At 36.3% G+C, this 21579-nt stretch overlaps 1 protein-coding gene across 3 annotated transcripts in view; it reads left to right on the top strand.

Annotated features, from left to right (window-relative positions):
* The window catches only part of LOC131573556 (neuron navigator 3-like), a 250860-nt gene that overhangs the window by 146759 nt on the left and 82522 nt on the right, over positions 1-21579 (top strand). For all 3 annotated transcript variants that reach the window (XM_058827624.1, XM_058827623.1, XM_058827622.1), the window contains exon 12: positions 2343-2462. In XM_058827624.1, the coding sequence (XP_058683607.1) occupies positions 2343-2462 (120 nt within the window). The remainder of the gene's footprint in view (positions 1-2342; positions 2463-21579) is intronic.

The raw sequence follows: 21579 nt of genomic DNA, 5'->3' as shown, positions 1-21579 counted from the left end.
CCAAAGATAGATCTCTAGAAAAGGCATCATTTTAAAAAAAGCATATTCCTGTATCTCCATGGTCTACTTTTTCAGTGATCTGTGTATGGAGTGCTGTTGACAGCATTGTCCACAACACAGCATTAGTGACTGTCAAGTAGGATGCCATATTTATATGTGCTAGAAAAGAGAAAATACATATGGAAAATATGATACTTTAATGTCTGTGGACCTCTTATCTTAAAGGAAATATTAATGCTGCCTTTGACAGATGCCTGGTTTTATTCAAAATAGAATAAGAGAATATTTTGCAGTGCCTCATGAGTTGTATTAATTTGCTTATCACATTAAAGGGTGAATATAGTCATCTTATGTGACTGTTCTTTGCATCTGTAATAAGGATAACTCAATAGATAGTAAGTTGCTCTGCGCTCGGTTAACATTTTTAGGTGTGGTAAATGTTAAAAACAAGTTGATAAGCTCTGAAATTTCAAGATTTACTGAGGCATGTAAAGTCTTATCTCTTCCATGCTTCTTCCATTATCAGTTTAATTACTTTAAACACTTGGGGAAAAGAATGCAGCAGTAATTAGAAATTAGTGTGAGGAGGGCCTGTTGCACTTGTTAAGTCTCTCCTTAGTTATACAGGAAAAAATATGTATATAGTCTGGATTGCATTCAAGCACAGCTAAATTTAATATGCAAGTCTAGAGCTATGGAGTCTACTGGATAATTCAAGGCTAGCTAAATAATCTGTAAAAAAATCTGAATTTTGTCTTTAATAAAAAGTTGAATAGAATATATAAACGTGACTGTAAATTTACCTTTGAAAACAAATATGAAATTACCTTCTCCAAACTCCAGATGCTAAGGCTTCAGAAACATTTTCCAAACTGCCAGCCAAGTCTAACCCATGCATTAAATGCCACAGAGCTATGTTGAAAATAATCAAAGGAACCCTTTGTGTTTTAATGCACTTGGGATTGCTGTCATCCATACTGCCACCCAGGACATGATGCCTTCTCAAACTGGAACTGCCACACAGGGCTCCACTACTGCAGCTTTGCTCTCAAGGTCTGCACCTGTTCAGCCACCCCAAACCATGCGGATGGAGGCTGAGGCAGGTGATCCCAGACTGCTGCATTGGCCCTCAGGTCTCTGTCACAGGTGATTCCTGTGGGAGAGGGCCAACAGAACAGCTGAAGTAGCAGTGGTGTGGGTGTGTGCCTTGGTTTGTGCCTGGGATTCTGTGTAGTTACTGAAGTTAAATGTTTGTGTGCCTGCACACAGACCAAAAGGTGGGTCTGCGTGTCACCATTTCATGGCCCAAGGAGAGCTTGAGTTAAAGACTGAATTGTGACTAAACTGGGATATCACTTTTGCCGTCAACCTAACGCTGGGACTACGCCTATTTCAATGAGTCTGTATTTTACTTTGAGTAGGTTCAATGAGGTCCAGAAATTTTTTTCTGAATATGTATGTTTCTGTGTTCAGTGCCATGTATGTGCATGGTCCTTCACAAATAAATTTATGCTGACTTTGTACATTAAAGTTATCAGAAAATACAAAAGGGAAACAGAAAGAACAAGAGCTTAAAAGGGAAGACAGTTTAACAAAAGGTCCTTTGGGAACATAATGGAGAGGTCTTGGGGATAAGACAGGCTTGTGATGCTGCTCTATTATAAGTGCTAAGACCTCTCAGAGAGACAACCAAACTGTAGGTAGGCATTCCAGAAATTATTGCTGTTACTTTTAATTCATAAACTTTTAGTGGTTCTCTGGTGGGTAAACATCACTATAATCACTGTTTCATTCATTAGACATTCATTATAATATTATAATTTGAGGTGGTGAGAATCAAGTAAAAGGAACATGCATAAAAAATATTGTTAAATATCATTCTAAGGTCTTCAGTTGATATCTCTCTCATATCTGAATAACTGTATTCCAACAGGGACTATGAATTTGGGATCCTAATCTCTTTTTCCCATTTGGATAAATGCTACTTTTTTTTATATATGTATTTTTTTAGCTGGAGTAATGTTTCTTGCATCTGGTACTATTTTTTGGAAAAACCACAGTATTTAAAATGTGCTTTTAAACATACTTGAGGGCTTCAGTCTAAAAATATTTTAGTAAAAGAGCCTGTAAGCCATCACAGAAAAAGGCAAATGATCCCAGAAAACAGGCAGATACCCAATCTCCCTATGCTGGGCACATAGAGTGGGAATATTTAGTATAAGTCTACCATCTAATAAGACAACCTGTAAGTTAAACACTTGAATTTCACAGACCATTAACTTTAGAGTGAAATGTTGCCATATGGCTGATTTCCCACTGATTGACCACAAATTTATTTTCAGGTACATGACAGATGGAGGACTCAACCTATATACAAGAAGTCTGAACCGAATACCAGACCTTGCTGCCTCTCGAGACGTCATCCAGAGAGGGGTTCATGATGTAACTGTGGATGCTGACAGGTAACAGTGCTTTGCTAAGTAAAAACCTATCTGAGCTCTATACATATTTTGCATCCTTCATACTTGCTAAAATATCACATAAGGAATAAGAAGCAAGCTTCTGAGGCTGTGAGGTTTCTGAGCACCCAAAATAGGAGATACCACGAGTGGGGGAAAAAGGCAAAATTCTCACATGGGAAGGAGACTGAGGAAGAACTTCTTCTTGTAGACATAAGAGAAAATATTAAGAAGCCTAGACCTTATTTGCAATATGAAATGGGACATGATTTCAGTTGATGAGCAAAGGGTAAATTCACATGGTCCCTAGGCAGTAGCTTGTGTGTGCCTGGTGACATGGTTCAAAACATGCATTTGGATTTGGCTGGAACTTGAACCACCTGTTTTGCCCTTTCAAGTATCAGAAGAAGGCAGTACTGGCAAGTAGTTGGAAGTGAAAATTTGGGTTCTCTCCCATTGTTTATACAGTTTGAAAAACAAACAACTCCATCCTGCCCTTACATATGAGTGTGAGCATTAAAACATGCTCCCACTAGTATGTCTGTTTCTTTTCCCTAAGCTTAAAGTAGATTCATGTTGGTGGCTTGCATCCACATCTGAGAAATAAAAATTCATAACCCAGCTTTTGCAGAGCTTGGAGCTGTCAGCTCTGAGGTTTTGGTCAGACTATCATAGAGATAAGGAACAGCTGTGAAATTTGGCAGTCTAAAATGTTATGGGGTCGATTTGAGTGCCCTCATTTTTAAATCAAGTTTCTTTTAGGAAAAGAAAAAGTATTGAATCAGAAAGGGGGAAAAGATTCATGGGGTGGTTCTGGTTTTATAAACCTGGCAAATTAGTTGACGAAGTTTTAGGAGATTTACCTAGGTATGATTTTTAGCTTTTACATTTTCTGATGAAAATATGCCTGTGACATAAGTTGGGAATAGTCTGCATTGGTCAAACAGTGCAAGCAATGCAGCAGGATACAGGACATAACTTTCATCTAGGAAACCAGTTACTTAAAAAAGAAGCTTGATTTAGCTGACATCAGAGCATTTGTTGACCTTGCAGAAAAACCCTATTTTAGATAGAAATTCAAATGAACACAGATAGGTTTTTTGGAATGCAAGCATTGACGTGATGCAAGGACCAGAGAAAGTGTACAGTAGGCGTTTAAGAAAATAATTTGGATAGAACTCAGGCAGTAACAGAAGGAGAAAATGAGAAATGAGATGTGGGCAGGGGGGACTTTTGTGGAGCTCTGTATGTGAGAACAGGAGCCTTATGCTCAAAGTGAGAGAGAGGGTGGAAAATTTAGAGGCTGGCAGTCATGTAATTAGAGAATGTTACTAGTGCCCACGTTTTTGTATGTCTTTTTTCCCTTGGGACTGAAGTCATTAGAACTCTTCCTACCATGCAATATTCACACCCAGGCTTCAAACCACACAGATTTCCCCTAGGGAAGAAAAAGAAAAAAAGATATCCAAAATAAGCATTTTTTTTTTTTTACTTTTCCTTAGTATCCCTCAAGCTCTAGATGCCACTCAAAAACTGGATGCTTATTTGTCTTAATGTAGATATTTGTTTGTTCTGTACAGTGTGCAGGTATACGCATATTTTGCAGTCTATCATCTACAAATGTGAAGTAGAACTTACTTCAAGTAATGACTGCTTTCCCATAAAGGAAGAAAGCTGGATTCCTATGTTCTTCTAGACCCTCTAAATGAGGTTTCATGGAACATACTATGTTAATATTTACTTAAAGGATTTTCATGATGCACAGGCATGAGGTATTTAAATTATGGCTATTCAGACAATACTGGCGTTCCCTGACCTTTCAGTATTTTCTTTTTATAAACTTAATCATTCTTCGTGGGCATAGCATGGAGGTTTTTTATATATAAGTGTATGTTACTCCTTGAAAAAGCAAAAGTTGTTTAGGAAGTGTAAAATGCAAATATTTATAGGAGTTCCGATGATAATAAAGCACGTGCTTACCAATATTGGTTGCCAAAAAACCTAAGGTAGGTAGAAAAAAAATGTTTATGGTGATCTTCAAGAATATGTGCCACATTTATGAAGTGAAATCAGGAAGAAAAAGAAATAGGAATTTGCTGAGACTTTGGCTAGGTACATTTCGATCCTTAACAGTGTGGGTACGTAAGATTTTGTCTTTTCTCACATAGCCTTTTTCAACTTTTTTTGTTTACTCTGAACAAAAAATTATAGGGTTTATGCCACAGCTTCAATATAAGAAGTTTGACACTTGCCACTCCTGTGAAAGAGAATTATTCTCCTCATTGTCATCCCTGTGAAGGACATGCATTTTCTCTGCGGGATCATTACTATAAACCTTTTACATAATTGGCATGATCTGCCCTTGCCTTTCCGTTGTAAAGGGCTCTGCTGGCATCTCCTTTCAGGCAGAAAATAAATGATATGCCACAAATATCTGATTTACATTAGCAAGCAGGAGAGAAGTTTTGGTGTTCTGTCCATTACTAGAGGCAGCAACTTCTGCTGACAGCAATCCCTTGTTCATGGAAATTCAACCTGGATTTTCTCTGACAACTTAAGTTGTAGCTTCTGCTTATATTTTAAAACTTTTTCGCTTTGTGAGCTGGCAGTACAATATTCTTTAGCGATACGGACTGATATCTCTAAGGGGAATTCTGTTTCTGGTAAATTTATACTTTCAGACTGATTCTCATTTCCTGGATCATGTAAAAAAACAAGCAGGTCCCCAGTGTGATGACACTAAATTGGTTCAGATAGCACCTCTATTTCCACATCTTGCCAAAAGCAAAGGATTGAAATGCTGGAAACCTAGCCTGAGAGAGCTCATCCCCATAATTACATTAAATTAGTCTTTGAACAACAACATAAAAGTTAAATTCACACAGTAAGCCAAGGTTTAAGTGTTACTTGCATACTGCTCTATAAACCACATTGGTGTAGAAAGTAGTACAGCAAACTTGCTTGTTCTGGGAAAGGAATTATAAAGGCTGAAAGGACACTGACAGCATCAGATGTCAACAGTTGTTTCATTGGGTGTTTTTTGGGGGGGATTTCTTTGGTTTTTGTTTGGTTGGTTTTTTGTTTTGTTTTGTTTGTTTGTTTTTTAATTTGTAATATTTTTTCTTTAAATAAATGCCTATTCCTTCCAATTTACCTTGCTTCAGTTAGCACAAGAAATTAATCAGAGAGGAAGATGGTTTTTCTGCATTGGATATAACATGAGATATGGCTAAGAGAATTCTCAGTGGTATTACATTACATTTCATTTATTGTCCTGTCTACTTCCTCTATGCTCTAGCATTTTCCTCTTGGGACTTGTAGAGGGAGTATTTGAGGAACATTCTTGGAGTTCAAAGCCTTTTTCAAAGTAAGATGAGCCAAAAGAGATTAGCTATAAGCACACAAAATGAATTATGTTCTTCGGAAGAATAAGGTTTGTTGCAATGTAAGTTGTAATGTTTCCAAACCAGCCCGTGGTGTTCCTGAAAACTGTTAAGGAAGTTTAAAGTAAGCCCTATTAGAAGGGAATATAGCTCCACTGAGTTCAAACTCTGTCCTTCCACTCCCTGTACCTTCAGAATTTAGGGCAGTGTGTCATAAGCCACGATTTTCTACGCCTTCATCAGTCAGCATAGGTTGTACTACCACTTTCCCCTCATATCCATTGAATGCAGTATTCTTTCTTTTTTACCTTTTCTTTGGATGAAACCCAAAGCTTTAAAGTTTATGCTGCTTAGTGTGCTTCTATCATGACCCACTTCAGCTGCTTTGCTGTTGCATTGAATCTGAGGCCCCATAATGCAGAGTTCTTATGCATAAGGAGTCCCCCAAATGCTTCCACCATCTGCCACATGTGCAGAAGATTTGGCAGTTATCTCAGAATAGCTCAGGCTGGCCTGTTTGTTTTCAGCCAAGCCATAATCACCATAATACATTATTAATTATAATAAAATAATTCCAGATTTTGCCTGTAGTATATTAGCTAACTTCCTGCATGAACAGCTATAAGTCTTCTTCTGCTGTTTGTCTGAGTAGATGAGCCTTGAGTTGGAATATTGTTCTTTTGAAAAAGGAACTTTTCCAGAGTTCAATAGGCATTGAACTGGGAGCTCTATTTTGTAGGGTTGGTCATATCAGAAAAGGCTGAGACATCATGAGCAGTAACCTGAAATCCAGATGGAATACAATGCCTGTTCTCATACAGTTCTAGAAGAACACTGACATTTCTGCTGTCATTTGGAATTTTCCTTATTGGGATGTTGCTAAATGGAGGGACATACTTTACGTTTTGCCTTTCTAACCAGGTGATCCTGTGTGTTTCATCTCTGTACTAATACTTTATTTTCTGCTATGTATCTGCAGTTTGGTGTTGATGTGACAATTCTTCTGCTGAGCTGCAACTATTGCCTGTTCAGTTTGCTGCTTCTGGTTGCAGAGCAGGATTTACTATGGATCAAGGCAATGTTTATGCCACACTGTATGAACAGTATTCACTGCGTGCACACATTCAGTCCTCTACCCTTTCCTTTGTCTGACAACATTTCAGGTCTCTCCAACACTGGGTACCTGTGGCCATGGCAATAAATGCAAATATCCATCCCACAGATATGAAATAATAAATAATAAAACACAGAAACAAATATACCTTCTTCTTGCAGTCTAAGGTTTTCTTGGGCAAAACTGAGTTTTGCTGTAAAACTTTACTGTGTAGGGAGACTCCTGTCTTTGCATCTGCCTTCACCACTCAGTATGCCTGTGACTGTTACTCTGTCCACAATGTAAACAGTCATTGTAGACCTTAAAGTCAGCTCATTGTAGGCCTTACAGTCAGCATGGTTCATACAGTGTGATCTGCTATCATTTTCCTGATAGTGATTTTATTATATTAGTAAGTTCTTAGGGTATTGGAAAAAAATTAAATATCTATACCTCACTGTTTTTGCAGTTACTATTCAAATACCTACAGAAGCCGTAATTATAGAATCACTCTTGTGAAGCAATTTAAATTTTAAAGTGTTTTTACTATTATTGTTCTCTTCTATGCTTTTAATCTTCTCTAATTTCTTTTCACAGCTGTTGCTGTTAACATTTCCCACCATTTACTTTTTTATTATTCTCAAATGATCCTGCATTTTCACAGTCTCTGGTGTAAATCCTTCCTCATCTTGGCATCTGCTAGGCTATCAAGAAAGTTACTAGCTAGAAGTATCTATTTCAATGTGTATCTGGGCTTTTATTGCTTCTGCAAAGTATGGATGCTAAATTTAAGTACCTGAAGCATAAATATGTGTGTATCCATGCATGAAGAGCAAATAATAGTGTCAAAAGGAGCACTCCTGCAGTTTAGGCTCATTATGTTGTTAAGTATTCAGAATTCTTTCAGGATGAATTCCTTATTTTCGAAAGCATAATGAGAAATTAATTTTTCAGTAATACAATTTTGTACAGCGTTATTAATTTAGAAATAATGTTATTTGAATTAGTATGATTTATTTCTGGTCATGCTTTCAAAAGTCAGGAGTTGGACAACATAAAATAGGCAAAGCAACTTGACTTTGATCTAATTTTGTGAAGTTCACCCTTCCTTACTTGCTTTAAACATCTACAGTAATTGCCCACAGAACCAAAAACCAAAAAATGGAAACATTTACCAGCTGTGTGGTTTTAGGTTCAGATACTATATTAATATCAGTGGCAGAAATAAGTATTTAAAGTGTTGCAGGAATACAAGTACATTCTCATGTGATACTAAATGACCTGAGCATGTAGTTTGCTGTAGGTTCATTGAACCAAAGGCTGTCTCTTTACAGATGACATGTATTATGTTCTCATAAATGTACTTTTTTAAAGTGGATGGTGTGGAGCTAGGTATTAATGACAAGCACTCTGTTGGCATTTCTTCTTATTTAAAAATTTGGTTTAATACTTTAAAATTATTTGAAGTGAGGCAGGACTTTATCTTTTATTTACAGATTTCTAATACTTCAGGCAAAATGGAGATGGTCTATTTTGATTGCAATCTACTTCTGAAGAGAGTGTCAGTGTATTTAATAAAAGCTTTCCAAGACTCAGCTTACAGTTTCAGCAGCAGCTGCAACATTTTGGTCCACCTCTGTACTTCATTGTTACAGCAAAAACCACTCTACTGCCTCTTTGTGTTAAAATAAAACATGGGTAGTATGATTTAAATCATTAACCAAAATACTCCAGGCTCAAATATAAAATTCAAGAACTTGAATCTCCCATGTGCCTACTTGAGTCCTGAAGTCAAGAAACAAATTAATTTCTTTAAAATGTCTTGATTCGTTTGATGGCTGGAGGAAGCAAATATTGTCATTTTATTCTCTTGCATGGCTGTTTTTTAAAAAATCATATTGAAATTTGTAGTAAAAGAGCTGCAACTGATATTGCAGTTCTAACATTAGCAAACACATGGTCTTTTAGACAGAAGCCTCATAAAACTGGATATAGAAATACAACTTTTGATGATTTATTATTGGAGATAAAGCAGCTCATGATTGCTAAGCTGTCTTTTGTTCTAAATTGCCTGAGAGATACTTCTTCTTGGTTAATTTATTTTTTAAAGAACTGTTTTTATAATAGTTGCATTCCAGACTGAGGAAGTTACATGCTTGTCAAACTAAACATATGAATGATAAGAACATTCCAATTAACCCTTAGATGGAAAGAAATTATTTTGTAACACTATAAAAATCCTTTGCCTTGTATATATTAGGTATTAGTTTACTTAAAATAAAATATGAATTTGGTAACTTCAGCAGACCTCTAAAACAATGAGAAATAGGTGAAAATGGAGAGCCCCATCATGATGGACTTTTTACATTAATGAGGTGTTATGAGAAAGGGATTAAATGAACTGTTGTTTTGTACACCTGCACTTTCTCCTAGTTGACAGGTGGAAAAAATACTCAAGTGAAAGGAAAAATAAATTTAAGTTAAACCAAACATCTAAAGTGCGATTACACTTTGTTGCTCAGGCTGTAGGGCTACTTAGAGTGCACACGAGGAAAATGGAAAGGTTTTGACTCTTTCCTTTGCAATGTGCTGCTCTTGGAGCAAAGCAGTGCAACTCTGTCCTGGGCCTCTGGGAAAGCAGCGATGTTCAGTACATTTTGGAATTGAAACTGCATTGCAAGGTAATTTTATCATTAGTGGTTAAACATAGCTAGAATCCAGATGAAAACTGGTCATGGGTTATCTATGATTAAATAGAATTAAAAGAAGGACATCTCTAAAGCTGTGCAGGTTAAAAAACATGTGAGCCTTTTATTTTCTTTGACAGAGAAGTAGACTTTGAACACTGTAGGCTGGCTAAAGACTGTGTTCAAAGGGAGAGAGCATGAAGGGAAAGCTGGGAAGAATACCATGTAGCTGACAACCTGGCAGCCAGTGAACAGAATACCCTGTGCTGCAGGCTGCCTGCTGCGGAGCACGACATGTGTTAACATTTCCTTTTGGGAAAAAAAAAAAATCTCTCCATTTGCTTATATCAACATTTTGCTTATAAATCTTAATGATGTCACCTCTGAGTCTTCTTTTGATGGAGAGAGAAAAAGGCAAGCCTTCCTCATCAATCTGTTTTCCAAGTACTGTTGTGGAGGCCTCCTGCCCCTCCTGAGCCCCTTGTGACAACCTCAGCTCCGTGCAGGGAAATGTTTGGTGCAGCAATATGCTAGGAGTTTGTTTTCTTTTGAAGTTACAGCACTAATCTCATCTGTATCTAATTGTTAAAATATTAAGTCTTCAAAGATTTCCTTTGTAAACAAAAGATTGTCATAACAATTTAAGCAGGATCAGATGTGTAAATTTAAAGAGTGGAACCCTCAATGAATTCTACGGAACTTTTTTTTGCAAAAGGATACAATATACTTATAATTCAAACATGCTTAGTGGACTGAATAATCTAAAATACATTATAATAATCTAAAATACATTAATTTACCTAATTAAATTTACCTTCATAAATAAGCTTTTCATCTCTTACCTATGTGCATTAGCTTTAATTTCTGATGTGCTAAATTTTCCCTTTTGTTCCTTTTGAATGCATTACGCTGTAGTATGTTTCATACTGCAGAATAGAATGTAAAATGGCTGCTAACCCTATCAACTGCTGTGAATGTAAACTTATAAAAACAAAAATTGCTTTAGTGCCATTTAAATACATGTGGAGTGTTGGAAATAATTGCATTGCCCTGGGAAGAGCAATAGCTGTTAGAACAGGTGTTTGTCATTCTTCAAAGTGTTTTATCTAGAAATAAATCTTATTGATATAAGCTAGTGTCTTTTATGTTTAAATACCCAACAGTTTTTGATCAGACACTAGGTATACTGATTTAAAAGTGAAATTAGGATAGTTCAAAAGTATGGGATTTCAACCAGTTTCTGGAAAAGAAACTAGAGTCAGAAAACACTAAGTTGTGTATTGCATATCTTCTGAGAGCTTATCAGTGAACAGATTCATACTGATAGCCAGGACATAAAAGCTGAAATTTTTGTGATTCAAACTAGAAATGCACACACAATTTTAATAGCATTGTGAACTTCAGGAACAAGATATGAAGAAGAAAGGTACTTCATTTTTTAAAATCAATCCTAGATCTTTCTCTAAGATATTTATTTGCTGATTTAAATACTAAAGTAGACAAAATAAGTGGTCTGCATCTGAGGTGACTGGAAGACATATAATGCTTTCTTAGAAACCAGAGATCAGTAAAGGTGTGTGATCTTCATGATTCATGAACCACCAGCTGGAACCCCTTATCTCTGTTGACTGTACTAGGAACATCGCTAGACATCTAGCTTTCATTATTTTATTTATTTATTTATTATATTAAGATGAAGCATAATTGTTTTAAAGAATTTGACAAAAAATAAACCTAATGTGTTGGGTTGTTTGGGGATTTTCTGTTTTGTTTTAATATTTTTTTTTTTATTTATTTTAAATAAAATAAATTCTAGTAGAGCCTTGCAGTGAAGTGACAGCCTGTCACCCAGGCATAGTTTCTTAGCAGAAGAAGTTATCTTTCCAGGGTTTTTTGAGTTATTTTCCTAAAATGGAGTCTTTCTCTGTACGTCAAAATTATTGAAGGAGAAATCAGCATGGTTTTTTAAGGCTGAAGAATTATTCTTTTCCCTCTTTGAGTTAAAATCATTCCCCTTCATGAAAAGAGTTGACTCAGAGTGCCACTTATGACCCAAACCTTCTGATGCATAGTAAATAACTGAATTTGCTCTATTTTACAAGTTTTTTTCCTTTGTTCAGGACAGAAAGAAATTTGTGATCCCTTCTTTTGTACATCTTTCTTTCTAATCATTTAAATTAATGATACCAGCCATACTCCTGAGAAATGGATTAATATTCAGTGGATAAAGGCAATGCAGAATTACTTAGGAAAAATAATTTTGTGTATGAAAAATAATAGATCTTGACATTGACAATTGCCTTCGAGATAAATTTTGAAACTTAATATCCTAGATTTTCAACAGCTTTCTCTAAACAGCTTAATTTCAATTAAATTATGCACTTATTTTCTTTTGAAATGCATCTATTGGATTGGAAATGTTGGAAACTTTAAGTTGACTTGGCTTGTTTGTATGTGTCTGCTGTCTATTCAGTAAGCCACTGAATTGTTGAGTAGTGGTAAGTGAGCCCCAATAACACTGGATCAATTTCTGCAGCTTTCCAGTGTGGGCAGTAAGAACAGCCTACATCACAGAAAATTTATGATAGATAGTTTAATAATTTTGGATTGCTGCCTTGGTGGTGTTCTGTCAGATTCTTGGACTTACTGCAGCTGTTCGGTCCAAGTCAGAACAAAGGCAATAAATACTGAAGGTAGCTGGTCAGCAATCCCACATGTAATTCTGGTCCTCAGTCTGTAGTGGGTTTGAGTAATGCTTATTGAGGTAACATAACTATTTCTTTGAAAAGACCTCCTTTCCTTTAGCTAGCCATGACTCTGCTACAAGGGAGAACTGAGTAATGTGGTATTTGCTGTCTTAAAGGTGCAAGGAAATTCTCCTATTCCTACTATCAGTTTCTGAAAAACCTTCTTGTATTAGAGTAGCAGTGTTGTCGGTTTTGTTCCTGGTATTTGTAAGGAGAAGCTGGGATAAAAGCCTGAGATAAATTCTAAGAAGACTAATCCAACTTAAGTATCTCACACCTGTTTTTATAGTATTTTTATTTGAGAACCTGAGCCAGGTTGTCAAGAAGTAAGTCCCATCTAAAAAAGAAAAATAGGAAAATTCAAGCAAAATAAATAAGAATCTTTTGATTAAAAAAAATTGAGCACTTTAAATAACCTGATATTTCAGGATGGCTTGCACTAGGTAGCTTGAAAAGCTATAAATGAAAATAGATTTTCAGAGGACAGTGTTAAATCTTTACATGTTTAATGTTCATCTTTTAGGCAAACAGAAATGCTCCTGAGTGAACTTTAAACAATTGAATCTTTCCTAGTTAACTGTCTTCTATTTCACCTTTGAATGTTTTTCCAAAATACTGTTTGTAGAAGCATGCCATAATGTGGAAATTATGCCAAACATGTTGTCAGGTCTTTCCAAATGGCACACGATTAAATTCAAGAGCTGGATGCTTAAGCTGTAGATTTAGCAAATTACATTCTCTTTTCATTTGACCCTGGAGAATTTCCTGAAGTGAAATTTGTGGATTAATGTACATGTCATAGAAAGCCATAGCTATTTAAGGAAACTCAGTTTGACATGAATGTTACTCTTCTTCCCTGTCTTTTTCTATTTCTGATAGGAAAATAAACCCCATTATGTTGAACAGTTGTGATTTTAGAAGATATGGAACAGTATGATGAGCGTATTTTGGGTCTCTAATGTATTTAAACAGCCTGACTTTTGCTATATGTATTTTATTACTCAGTCCCAGTAAAAAAGATGAAACAGCTCCTACACTTCCTCTCCAGTGCATACCCTACATGCAAGCCTGTATTTGCCATTCAGAGCTTCCCAAAAAGGATTTTATTAGCACACTCTAAATACCCTTTACAGATCACCAAAATGATTTAGTCCTTTCCTGAACAGTTCTTTAAGATGAGTGTATGATAAAAGGGCAGTCTATAAGTGACCTGCTGGCTGGGCTAAACCCAGAAGCTTCCAGAGAGACAGCAGGGAAGGGCCTTCATCATGAAGATGCAAACTGTGTTACTAATTATGTATCAAAGCAGAATTATCATACATCTCCTAACACCTCAAGGTCTTCTAAAGAGACTGCTGAAGCTGTGCATAAAGATATCAAAAGGGTACTGAGGAGACTGCTGTTCTCAACAGTGCTCGTAGCATGACAAGCACTGCGTGCGTGCCTGTGTGGCTGCCCTTCTGCTCTGGTGAGTATGCCAGCAACATTAGACCCTGCAATATCGTCATTCAAATCAACTGAAATATTCTCAAATTATTTTATAGGCTGTTGACTGAAAAAAATGCATGTATTTATTTTTCATTTGGCTTTAGCATGGATGCTTTGAATTCTTTTAGAGAAACATGATTGCCTTTTGTTGCAGAAGATGTTGGGCCAGGTGCAGAGAGAGCCCTAAGCATCCCTGAGATGCTGCTGGAGGTTCAGAGGGGCCTAAGAGCTCAGCAGAGGTGGTGTGGTTCCCTGAGCTTCATACCTCAATTCTTGCCAGTTGCTACATGTAGCCAAATGGTTGCTGAATAACCCTTTGTGATGCTCTCAATTACGAATAACATTTCATTAATTGTCAGTTATCCCCAGATTTTAGAAATCCATATGTGGCCTGGAGGCATCAATATATTCCGTGTGCAGTTGGGATGGAACAGGGAATTTAACCTGCAGTACTTGAGTATGCAAAACTCAAAAAAAGTACATGAGGAGAACTGTATTAAGTCTAGATAAATCACTGCTTATTGTGTCGGGAATGGAAAGACATTTGTCACAATAGTATTTCAGAGTAATATCCTGTAGTGGCAAAAAAACTACTGATAGTGAAACCCTTTGTGCCACAGTTTCAAAGTTCTTTGATGTATATTTACCTGCCGGCTTGTAATAAAGGCTGTGTGTCGGTTCCATCAGGACTTTGTGCAAGCCCTAGGAATCAGCTGGCTTCATATTCTAATCCGTAAGATTTCATGAAGCTAATATCAGAGGATCTATAAAAATGTATGGCAGCAACAGTTTTAAGAAAAAAATACATAATTGAAGGTATAGTGTGTAACAAGTGCAGTCTTTATACATCAATTCACTTTAGTGCTCAGGTTGCTTTAATTTTCCATTAGTTAAACAAGGGAAAGACTTTTTTTGTTTCCCAGTATATTTTCATTTTTGTGTTGTTAAAGGACTTATTTTTGGCAGAGACAAAAATAATTTGTTGGACAAGAACATATAAAAGCATTCACGCATTTCCTGAAAGCTAGTATTATGCTGATGTTTCTCTGTGAAGCTCTTCCATCTGCTATTTTTCTGTAAATTCCAAGAGAAATCTTAGAAATGCTTTTTTAAAAATTGTCACTGGTAAAGCAAGGATTTCTTAAGAAGAAACTTTGGCAAAGCTTTTTCTTCTTGGAGATGGATTTTTTAAAATAAGCAGCTACCTCAGTTATTTCTGAGTCACCGCCAATTTAAAGTGAAACCCCCTTCTTCATGGGTTTCACTTTCTGGTGCTAGTTTTTTCTTCTGATATTTTTATAAAAGGCTTCTGTATTTTCATTACTTCACGATGCTTCTTCTCTGGTGTTATCTCTTGCCTGCAAGACTTGTCTGAAGCCATATTACTTATTGGTTTCTCCCCATTTTCCTTTTTCAAGAAAGGACTTTTTTAACCTTTGAACTTTTAACTCACTTTGGTCATTTCTTTTTCCTTGCATTTTTCCTTTTGAAGCAGTATTGAATTCCATTACACCTCCTGGGGTGTCTTTTAAGTTTGACCAACTTTCCTGTATTCAGTATTGTGTTCCTAGGGTTTGGGGGTTTTTTTCACATTTCCAGCTAGTTTTGTTCTTATACTCAACATCTGTTGGTTTGGTTTGCTTGTTTGTTTGACCAAAGAAAAATATACCAAGCTCTTTCCTCTAGTCACACCTTTCTAGTATAGACTATAATTCAAAATAGACTCTGATTCTCCATTTTAATAGGTGTTTGATTCTATTAGTTTCTCAGCAGTTAGCCTTTCCATAGTGATCCACTCTTAAATTTATTGCCACAGTGTTTTTGATGGTGAGACTGTAGCTCACTGATGGTTCCATTTTGAAATTTCACTATTTTCTGTCCCTTTCTGTCTCTGCAGCAAATATAAGAATCTACTTTTGCTGTTCAGTTACATTTATGAAGATGATTGCCATTTGTTTTCCCAATTCGCTTTGTGGTCTCATATTTTTTCCCCGTGTACCAGTTTTCAGCAGCTCTGTCCTCTTCCAGTTTATCTTTCAATCTCTTCTAATATCGGAGGAAACTTAAGTGATAAACGCTGACTAGACTTTGGGGGAGAGAGGAACAGTAGTAAGGAATGAGAAAGAACTGCAAAAGGCTGAAGTCAGTATTCATTTTGGAAAAAAGTCTTTCACATACTGCTGCTTCTGTGGGACATTCAGAGAATTATTTCATCTTTGCAAAGTGGGTGGTAACAAACACGACAACCAAGAAGTATGGAGTGTGAGAGGAGGACAAAGTTTCCCAAGATAGCAGAGACTTCATTCATTGCAACAGACTTTAATTTTTTTTTTACTGTCTGCATGTATATTTTTATTTTATTTGTCACCTACTAGCCTGCTTTCCAACTTGAATATTACATCAATTAATTTAGGAAGTAGGCAAAGTATTTCATTGTAATGGGGAGCTTTTAAATTGGGATTTTTTTTTTCTTTTTTTTTGCTTTATAGTGAAGCAATTTATGGCCACCTTCCATCTTTGTTAGTGACACCTCTGAAGCTTAGTAGTCTAACTGAAGTAATTAATAGGCTAAAAGAGCTGTGCTATATTGTTGCTATGTCTTCCTCAGGATTTCTATCTGATAAAGGGGTTTTTTAATTTGTTTTGGTTTGGGCTTGGGGTGGTTATTTTTGTGTATGTGCACAGCCAAGCAGTAGCCCAGCTTTTTGGCTTTTCTGGTTTTAACTCAAGATGACATTTATGGAAGATGAAAGAGCTTCAGGATGCTGGGGTGAGATCCTGAATGACTGGCTGCCGTTTGGCAGTGATTTACTAAAGCATCTTGCCTTATCTCCCTGACTGTGATCCTGGTACATTTACTGCTATAAACACAGATAGCCAGAGGTCCCATTACCTTCTCAGCTGGGTTGTGTCATAGACTTAGCCATTCAAGTTCTAAGCCTAAGAGTTATTTAATTTTTAATATGAAACATTGGTAAGTTCCAACTAAGCTGTGGAAGCAATCAGCCATTTTGGATGCGTATTACCATTCGTATAATTTAAATGCAAAGTCTGCTTTGCTTTCTGAGACAAAATAGCGTATGTTTTATATCATTTTTGGAAAAGGATGAATATGCTCTGGGTTTCAGCCAGACTCTTTGTATTTTGTGCAGGTGCTTTGGGACTTTAATAATAAGAGGATCTAACAAAAGAATCAGAGGATAAGCCAGGACAATTACTACAACATGGGCTCTCTTTGCCAGTACAAAAACCAATCTTTCCTATTTTATCTAGTACAAAATTGGAAACTTACTGGTGTATTCCAGTCCAAACTTACAGCAAACATATAACATAATTGATGAAATTATTAAATCATTATTAGATAACCTCTATTTTAAGGTGCCTGGATTTATTTGCTTTACCTTGAAAAATAAACACCAAAATCCCAAACAAAATAGTAAGCTATAATTGAACAGGCAAGCAGGGCAAAGGTCTGAAGTTCCTGGGTTAATACTATGTCACTTATTATTTTTAAATTGTTGTAGTACAGTAAATCTACATGGACTGCTTCTTTTTTCCCTAGACTGACTGAAGAAATGAGTATGCTCTTTGTTGTAGGCAATTTTTCAGGAGGCAAAATCGTGACTTTTTTCTTTACTATGTCCACCCCTAAGTCACACAAGATTTGAACAAACTCAAACTGTTGCTTTTCTGTTCTGCAGAAAACCCATCACTGCAAATCACCAACCAGCACATTATATTTATATCAGCACATCTATGCCTACATGTGTCCTGCCTGCAGGTGCTCACCCATGTGGTGTGAGCGTGTATTCATGGTACCCGCCCATGAGTCAGTGTCTGCGTGTGTGTGTGCAGTGAGGGATCAGCTTCTTAGTGGAGGAAGAAGTCATGTTCACAAGCTGTGCTGCCTCTTCATGCTGTCACCATCTGTGCTGGCTCTTTGCCTAAAGCTGGTTGACTTTGAATATCACCCTGAAAACAGATGGGTGTTAAACTAAGAGGTTGTGACCTTAAGTGGTTAGCAATGACACAGCATGATAAGTTTTTAGCTCTTGAAGGATAAAGTATAAGACTTAGGAAGGTAACAGATAAATAATGACACTATGAGCCAAGGAGAAAAAAAGGCAATGGAAATGTTCTCCTAGTGATTATAGATATGTTCTCCAAGTGATTACAGATAGAGTAAAATTATTCACCAAAGAATTTTGAAAAGATGAATTAGGTTCCAGAAGTCTTTCTGGCTGTTCCAGTCTGATGAACTAGATAATTAAAAATTTACTCTGACAGTGTCATTTGGATCTGCTAATTATTTACTAATTTCTGCTTGACAGCATAGAGCTGTATATTAGACCTAATTTACATTATCTCTCACTGTATATTTCAGAAGTAGAAATGAGCAAGCAGCATATGCTGATATTTTCCATCTGTTAGAATTACAAACCAAAGAAATATTCTATTATCACTCTGCCATCACCAATCTTAGGAAGTATCCGGTTTTTAATATTTTTATCTACATGTACAAACATTCTCTGATACTCCAACAACCCAATGCTGAGTATTTTCCTTATTTTGAAATCAGAGAAACAGAAGAAAAAGAGCTATTTTTGTTTTACAGATTGAAGTGCTAAGTCTGCTGGTTTTGTAGACTGGCTGTCAACCTTTTCAATCCTCCAGAATTAAGTTTTCAAAAGCCATTTTTCCTCAAAAGCATCCATACATTTACCTGTGCTTTGTTTCTGCATGTAAGAACATAGTCTTTTTATTAACTGTGATAGATCTGCTTTTTACACCCTTACTTCTCATGTTATTGATTAGGCAAACAACTTCTGTCTGGCTTCTTCATCTTCTTTTTGCCCAGTTTTTTGCATGTGGTCACCACCGATGCTTTTGTTGGCTATTTTCTCATACTCTTGTGTCCTAAACACAATGGAAAATTTAAATATTCTGGGGCAAAGATTTTAGCTGCATGTTGCTCCAGTGTGCAGGGAACATATTCAACTAAAATATTTGATTATTATTTCTAGAGGATTAGTAAAGAGCATCTGAAACAACTCCTACAAAGTTAGCTTTACAGCCATTTTTCAAATTCAGTCAAAAACATCACCTAATGTTATTCCTTAATGATTCAGTCATGCTGAGCATTGTTTTTTTTCAGCAGAATTCTTTCTTGAAATGGCATGCCTTAAATAGATGGAATATAACTGAAAAAGATGAAAAGATTAATTGAGGGTATTTTACACTGAGGTAGTGGGGCTGTGAAATTAGAGATTTGGATTGGAAAGCCCCTTTGTTTCAACATGTAGACTAATTCAGCACTGTTGCTAAATAATTATATTTGGCTGTTCTCGCTTGAATATTCTATTTCCCAAAGTAAAGATTTTATGTTATGCCCAGAGCATCTCGTTAAATTGACTCCTCTCATTGGGCTGGGTTTTGAATAGGTTTTCTCAAATGCAGTAACAAAAAATACTAAAATAAAAACTAGCAGCAAATACTAGAAGGCAAGAAATTGCAAGGAATATCTGTGAGAGAGCTATCAGAAAAGAAGTCAGAGCATGAAAGGCAAAAATGCAAAGCAAAATAATATTAGAGCCAGGAGTCAATAATATAAAAATCACAATGGAATTAAAAAAGTAATAGATTTCATAATCCTACAAATAATGCATTAGAAAAGAAGATTTTATCAAATAGTAATGTTTGTGTCCATTTTGATAAAGCATTTATTGATTTTCTGCAAGGCAGTGGTTGATTATAAAGGTACAATTAGCACTTGGTAACAATGACAGAGAGAAATGTTCCTTGTTAACTATAATCTGATGTATCTGGACAAAAAGAATCCTAGCTTTCTGAAAGGAAAGTCATGGAAACACTTTAAAATGATGCTCAGTGAGTTCTCAAAGGCAGGAAGTTGTTATTAGTTAATTTGAGAAAATAAATTCAGAACCACACAATAGGAATACGACCCACAGGGAATCAAGAAGTCATTGTTTAATAATCCTGATGCTCTATGCAATAAATTCAAGTGTATATTATTTACATAATCCTCACATGTGAAGGAGGCCTGCTATATTTGACAAAGAGCCACAGTGTGATGAAAGAGAAAATGCCAAGCATATTTCTGCTTTTTGTAGTGCTACTCCATTGCATTTGCTTTAGATTTCTGGAAAAAGCTGTTTTATAAAGCTTTCAATACCAGCTCTTGCTAACAGTTGATTTCTGCTATAAAATAGCTGAGGCCTCCCAGACCTGATACGTGAGAACTCAGAGAAAGCTCATTATCTAATCAAGCAGAGCAATCTCCTGACTCACTTTGTGCTGTTATATAACTGTGTGCACACTGTAGGTGGTCTACCTATTAAATGCTAACCCCCAGATCAGGTTGTAATAAACAGTTTTCTAGACAAAAAGTCAAAATGGGAATTAGCAATTTCAAAACTCCTTTTGGCACCTAAACGACCAAGAAAAAGGAGAATTATGGTATTTCACAGTGATTCTTGTCACTGGAGACATTTTTAATATTCATTGTGCTGTTAATATATCACTAAGTTAATGGAAATATTAATAGAATAATGAAAAAAATATTCTCTATAGTAGCAGAAAAATGGTTAAGGAAGTTCTCATCCATCAAATACCTGAATATAAGGTTAAATTAGAGCAATTCACAGTAAACTGATTAGAAAACAGTAAGATTGAAGTTAGGTAAAATAATTCAACCTAGATCAAAATAAGTTTTCCAGAATGATGTTTCCAGATTCCATTTTTCTGCAGGCAATTTCTTGAAAATAAATGCAGCTACTTTAAAATCTTTTCTTTTAATCAATATTTTTTTACAGCAGTTGAGATTAGGTTGTTCATTGTAGTGACAACAATGTCAATAAACTCATTTGGCTTTAATGATTTGATTCTGGCAGCAGCTACTAATTCTCCTTGCCACGATACCTAAGGTTTTTGTACAAAGGTTAAAGATAGAAGAGGCTCCTGGGATGGCTGACAGGGTGGATTAGTGCTGCTGAGCCCTGCAGGAAAAGGTCACCACTGCAGTACACAAAGGAGAGTTGTCACTGGGGGAGGTGAAGTCACAACTAGCCTACAAAGAGAGCTTTGGCCTTGGGTAAATTAGGCATTGGCAGGAATAAGTAGGATTTGGTTGTTCTCTCCTGCTTATCTTTGCTTTTGCCTATCAACACTGCTTCTAATCTTTACTGCCAGGCAGCCATCATGTCAATGGGTCTGTCAGCTGTTCTTCCTTTCTTTCCTCCCAATATTATTTGTTTGTGTCATTTCCAAATAGAACATATTGGGTCAGCACAACTCTGCTGGGTGAGCAAGGGGAAATAATAGACTTTTTTCTACTGGCAGAGGTTTTTAACCTATGGAAAGTTCCTCTTGGGTTATAATTTATTTTTGAAGTTGCATACAGTATTCTGCTCTCATCTATGTCTCACTGAGAATTCATGTTCAATCCTAATAATGTGTGTGTCCCACTTTCAGTAAGGGAGCAACTGAAGATCTCATTACTTAGGACTTTACATGATTAGTTGTTGGGGTGTAGGTTCTGGACAGATTCATAGGAGTGTGTAGTATGTCATGGCCTTAGGAGACAATTTCTCAGTTGCACGAGGTAATCTTGCCCATGAAATATGGCTTGCTAAGAAAATGATGGCTCAGCTGTTCACCCTGAAATGTCACACCATTTCAAAGGCTTATCTCTCACAGTGCTGC

The sequence above is a fragment of the Poecile atricapillus genome, chromosome Z (genome assembly GCF_030490865.1).
Source record: "Poecile atricapillus isolate bPoeAtr1 chromosome Z, bPoeAtr1.hap1, whole genome shotgun sequence".
Lineage (NCBI taxonomy): Eukaryota > Metazoa > Chordata > Aves > Passeriformes > Paridae > Poecile > Poecile atricapillus.
This window is presented reverse-complemented; position numbering and strand designations above follow the sequence as displayed.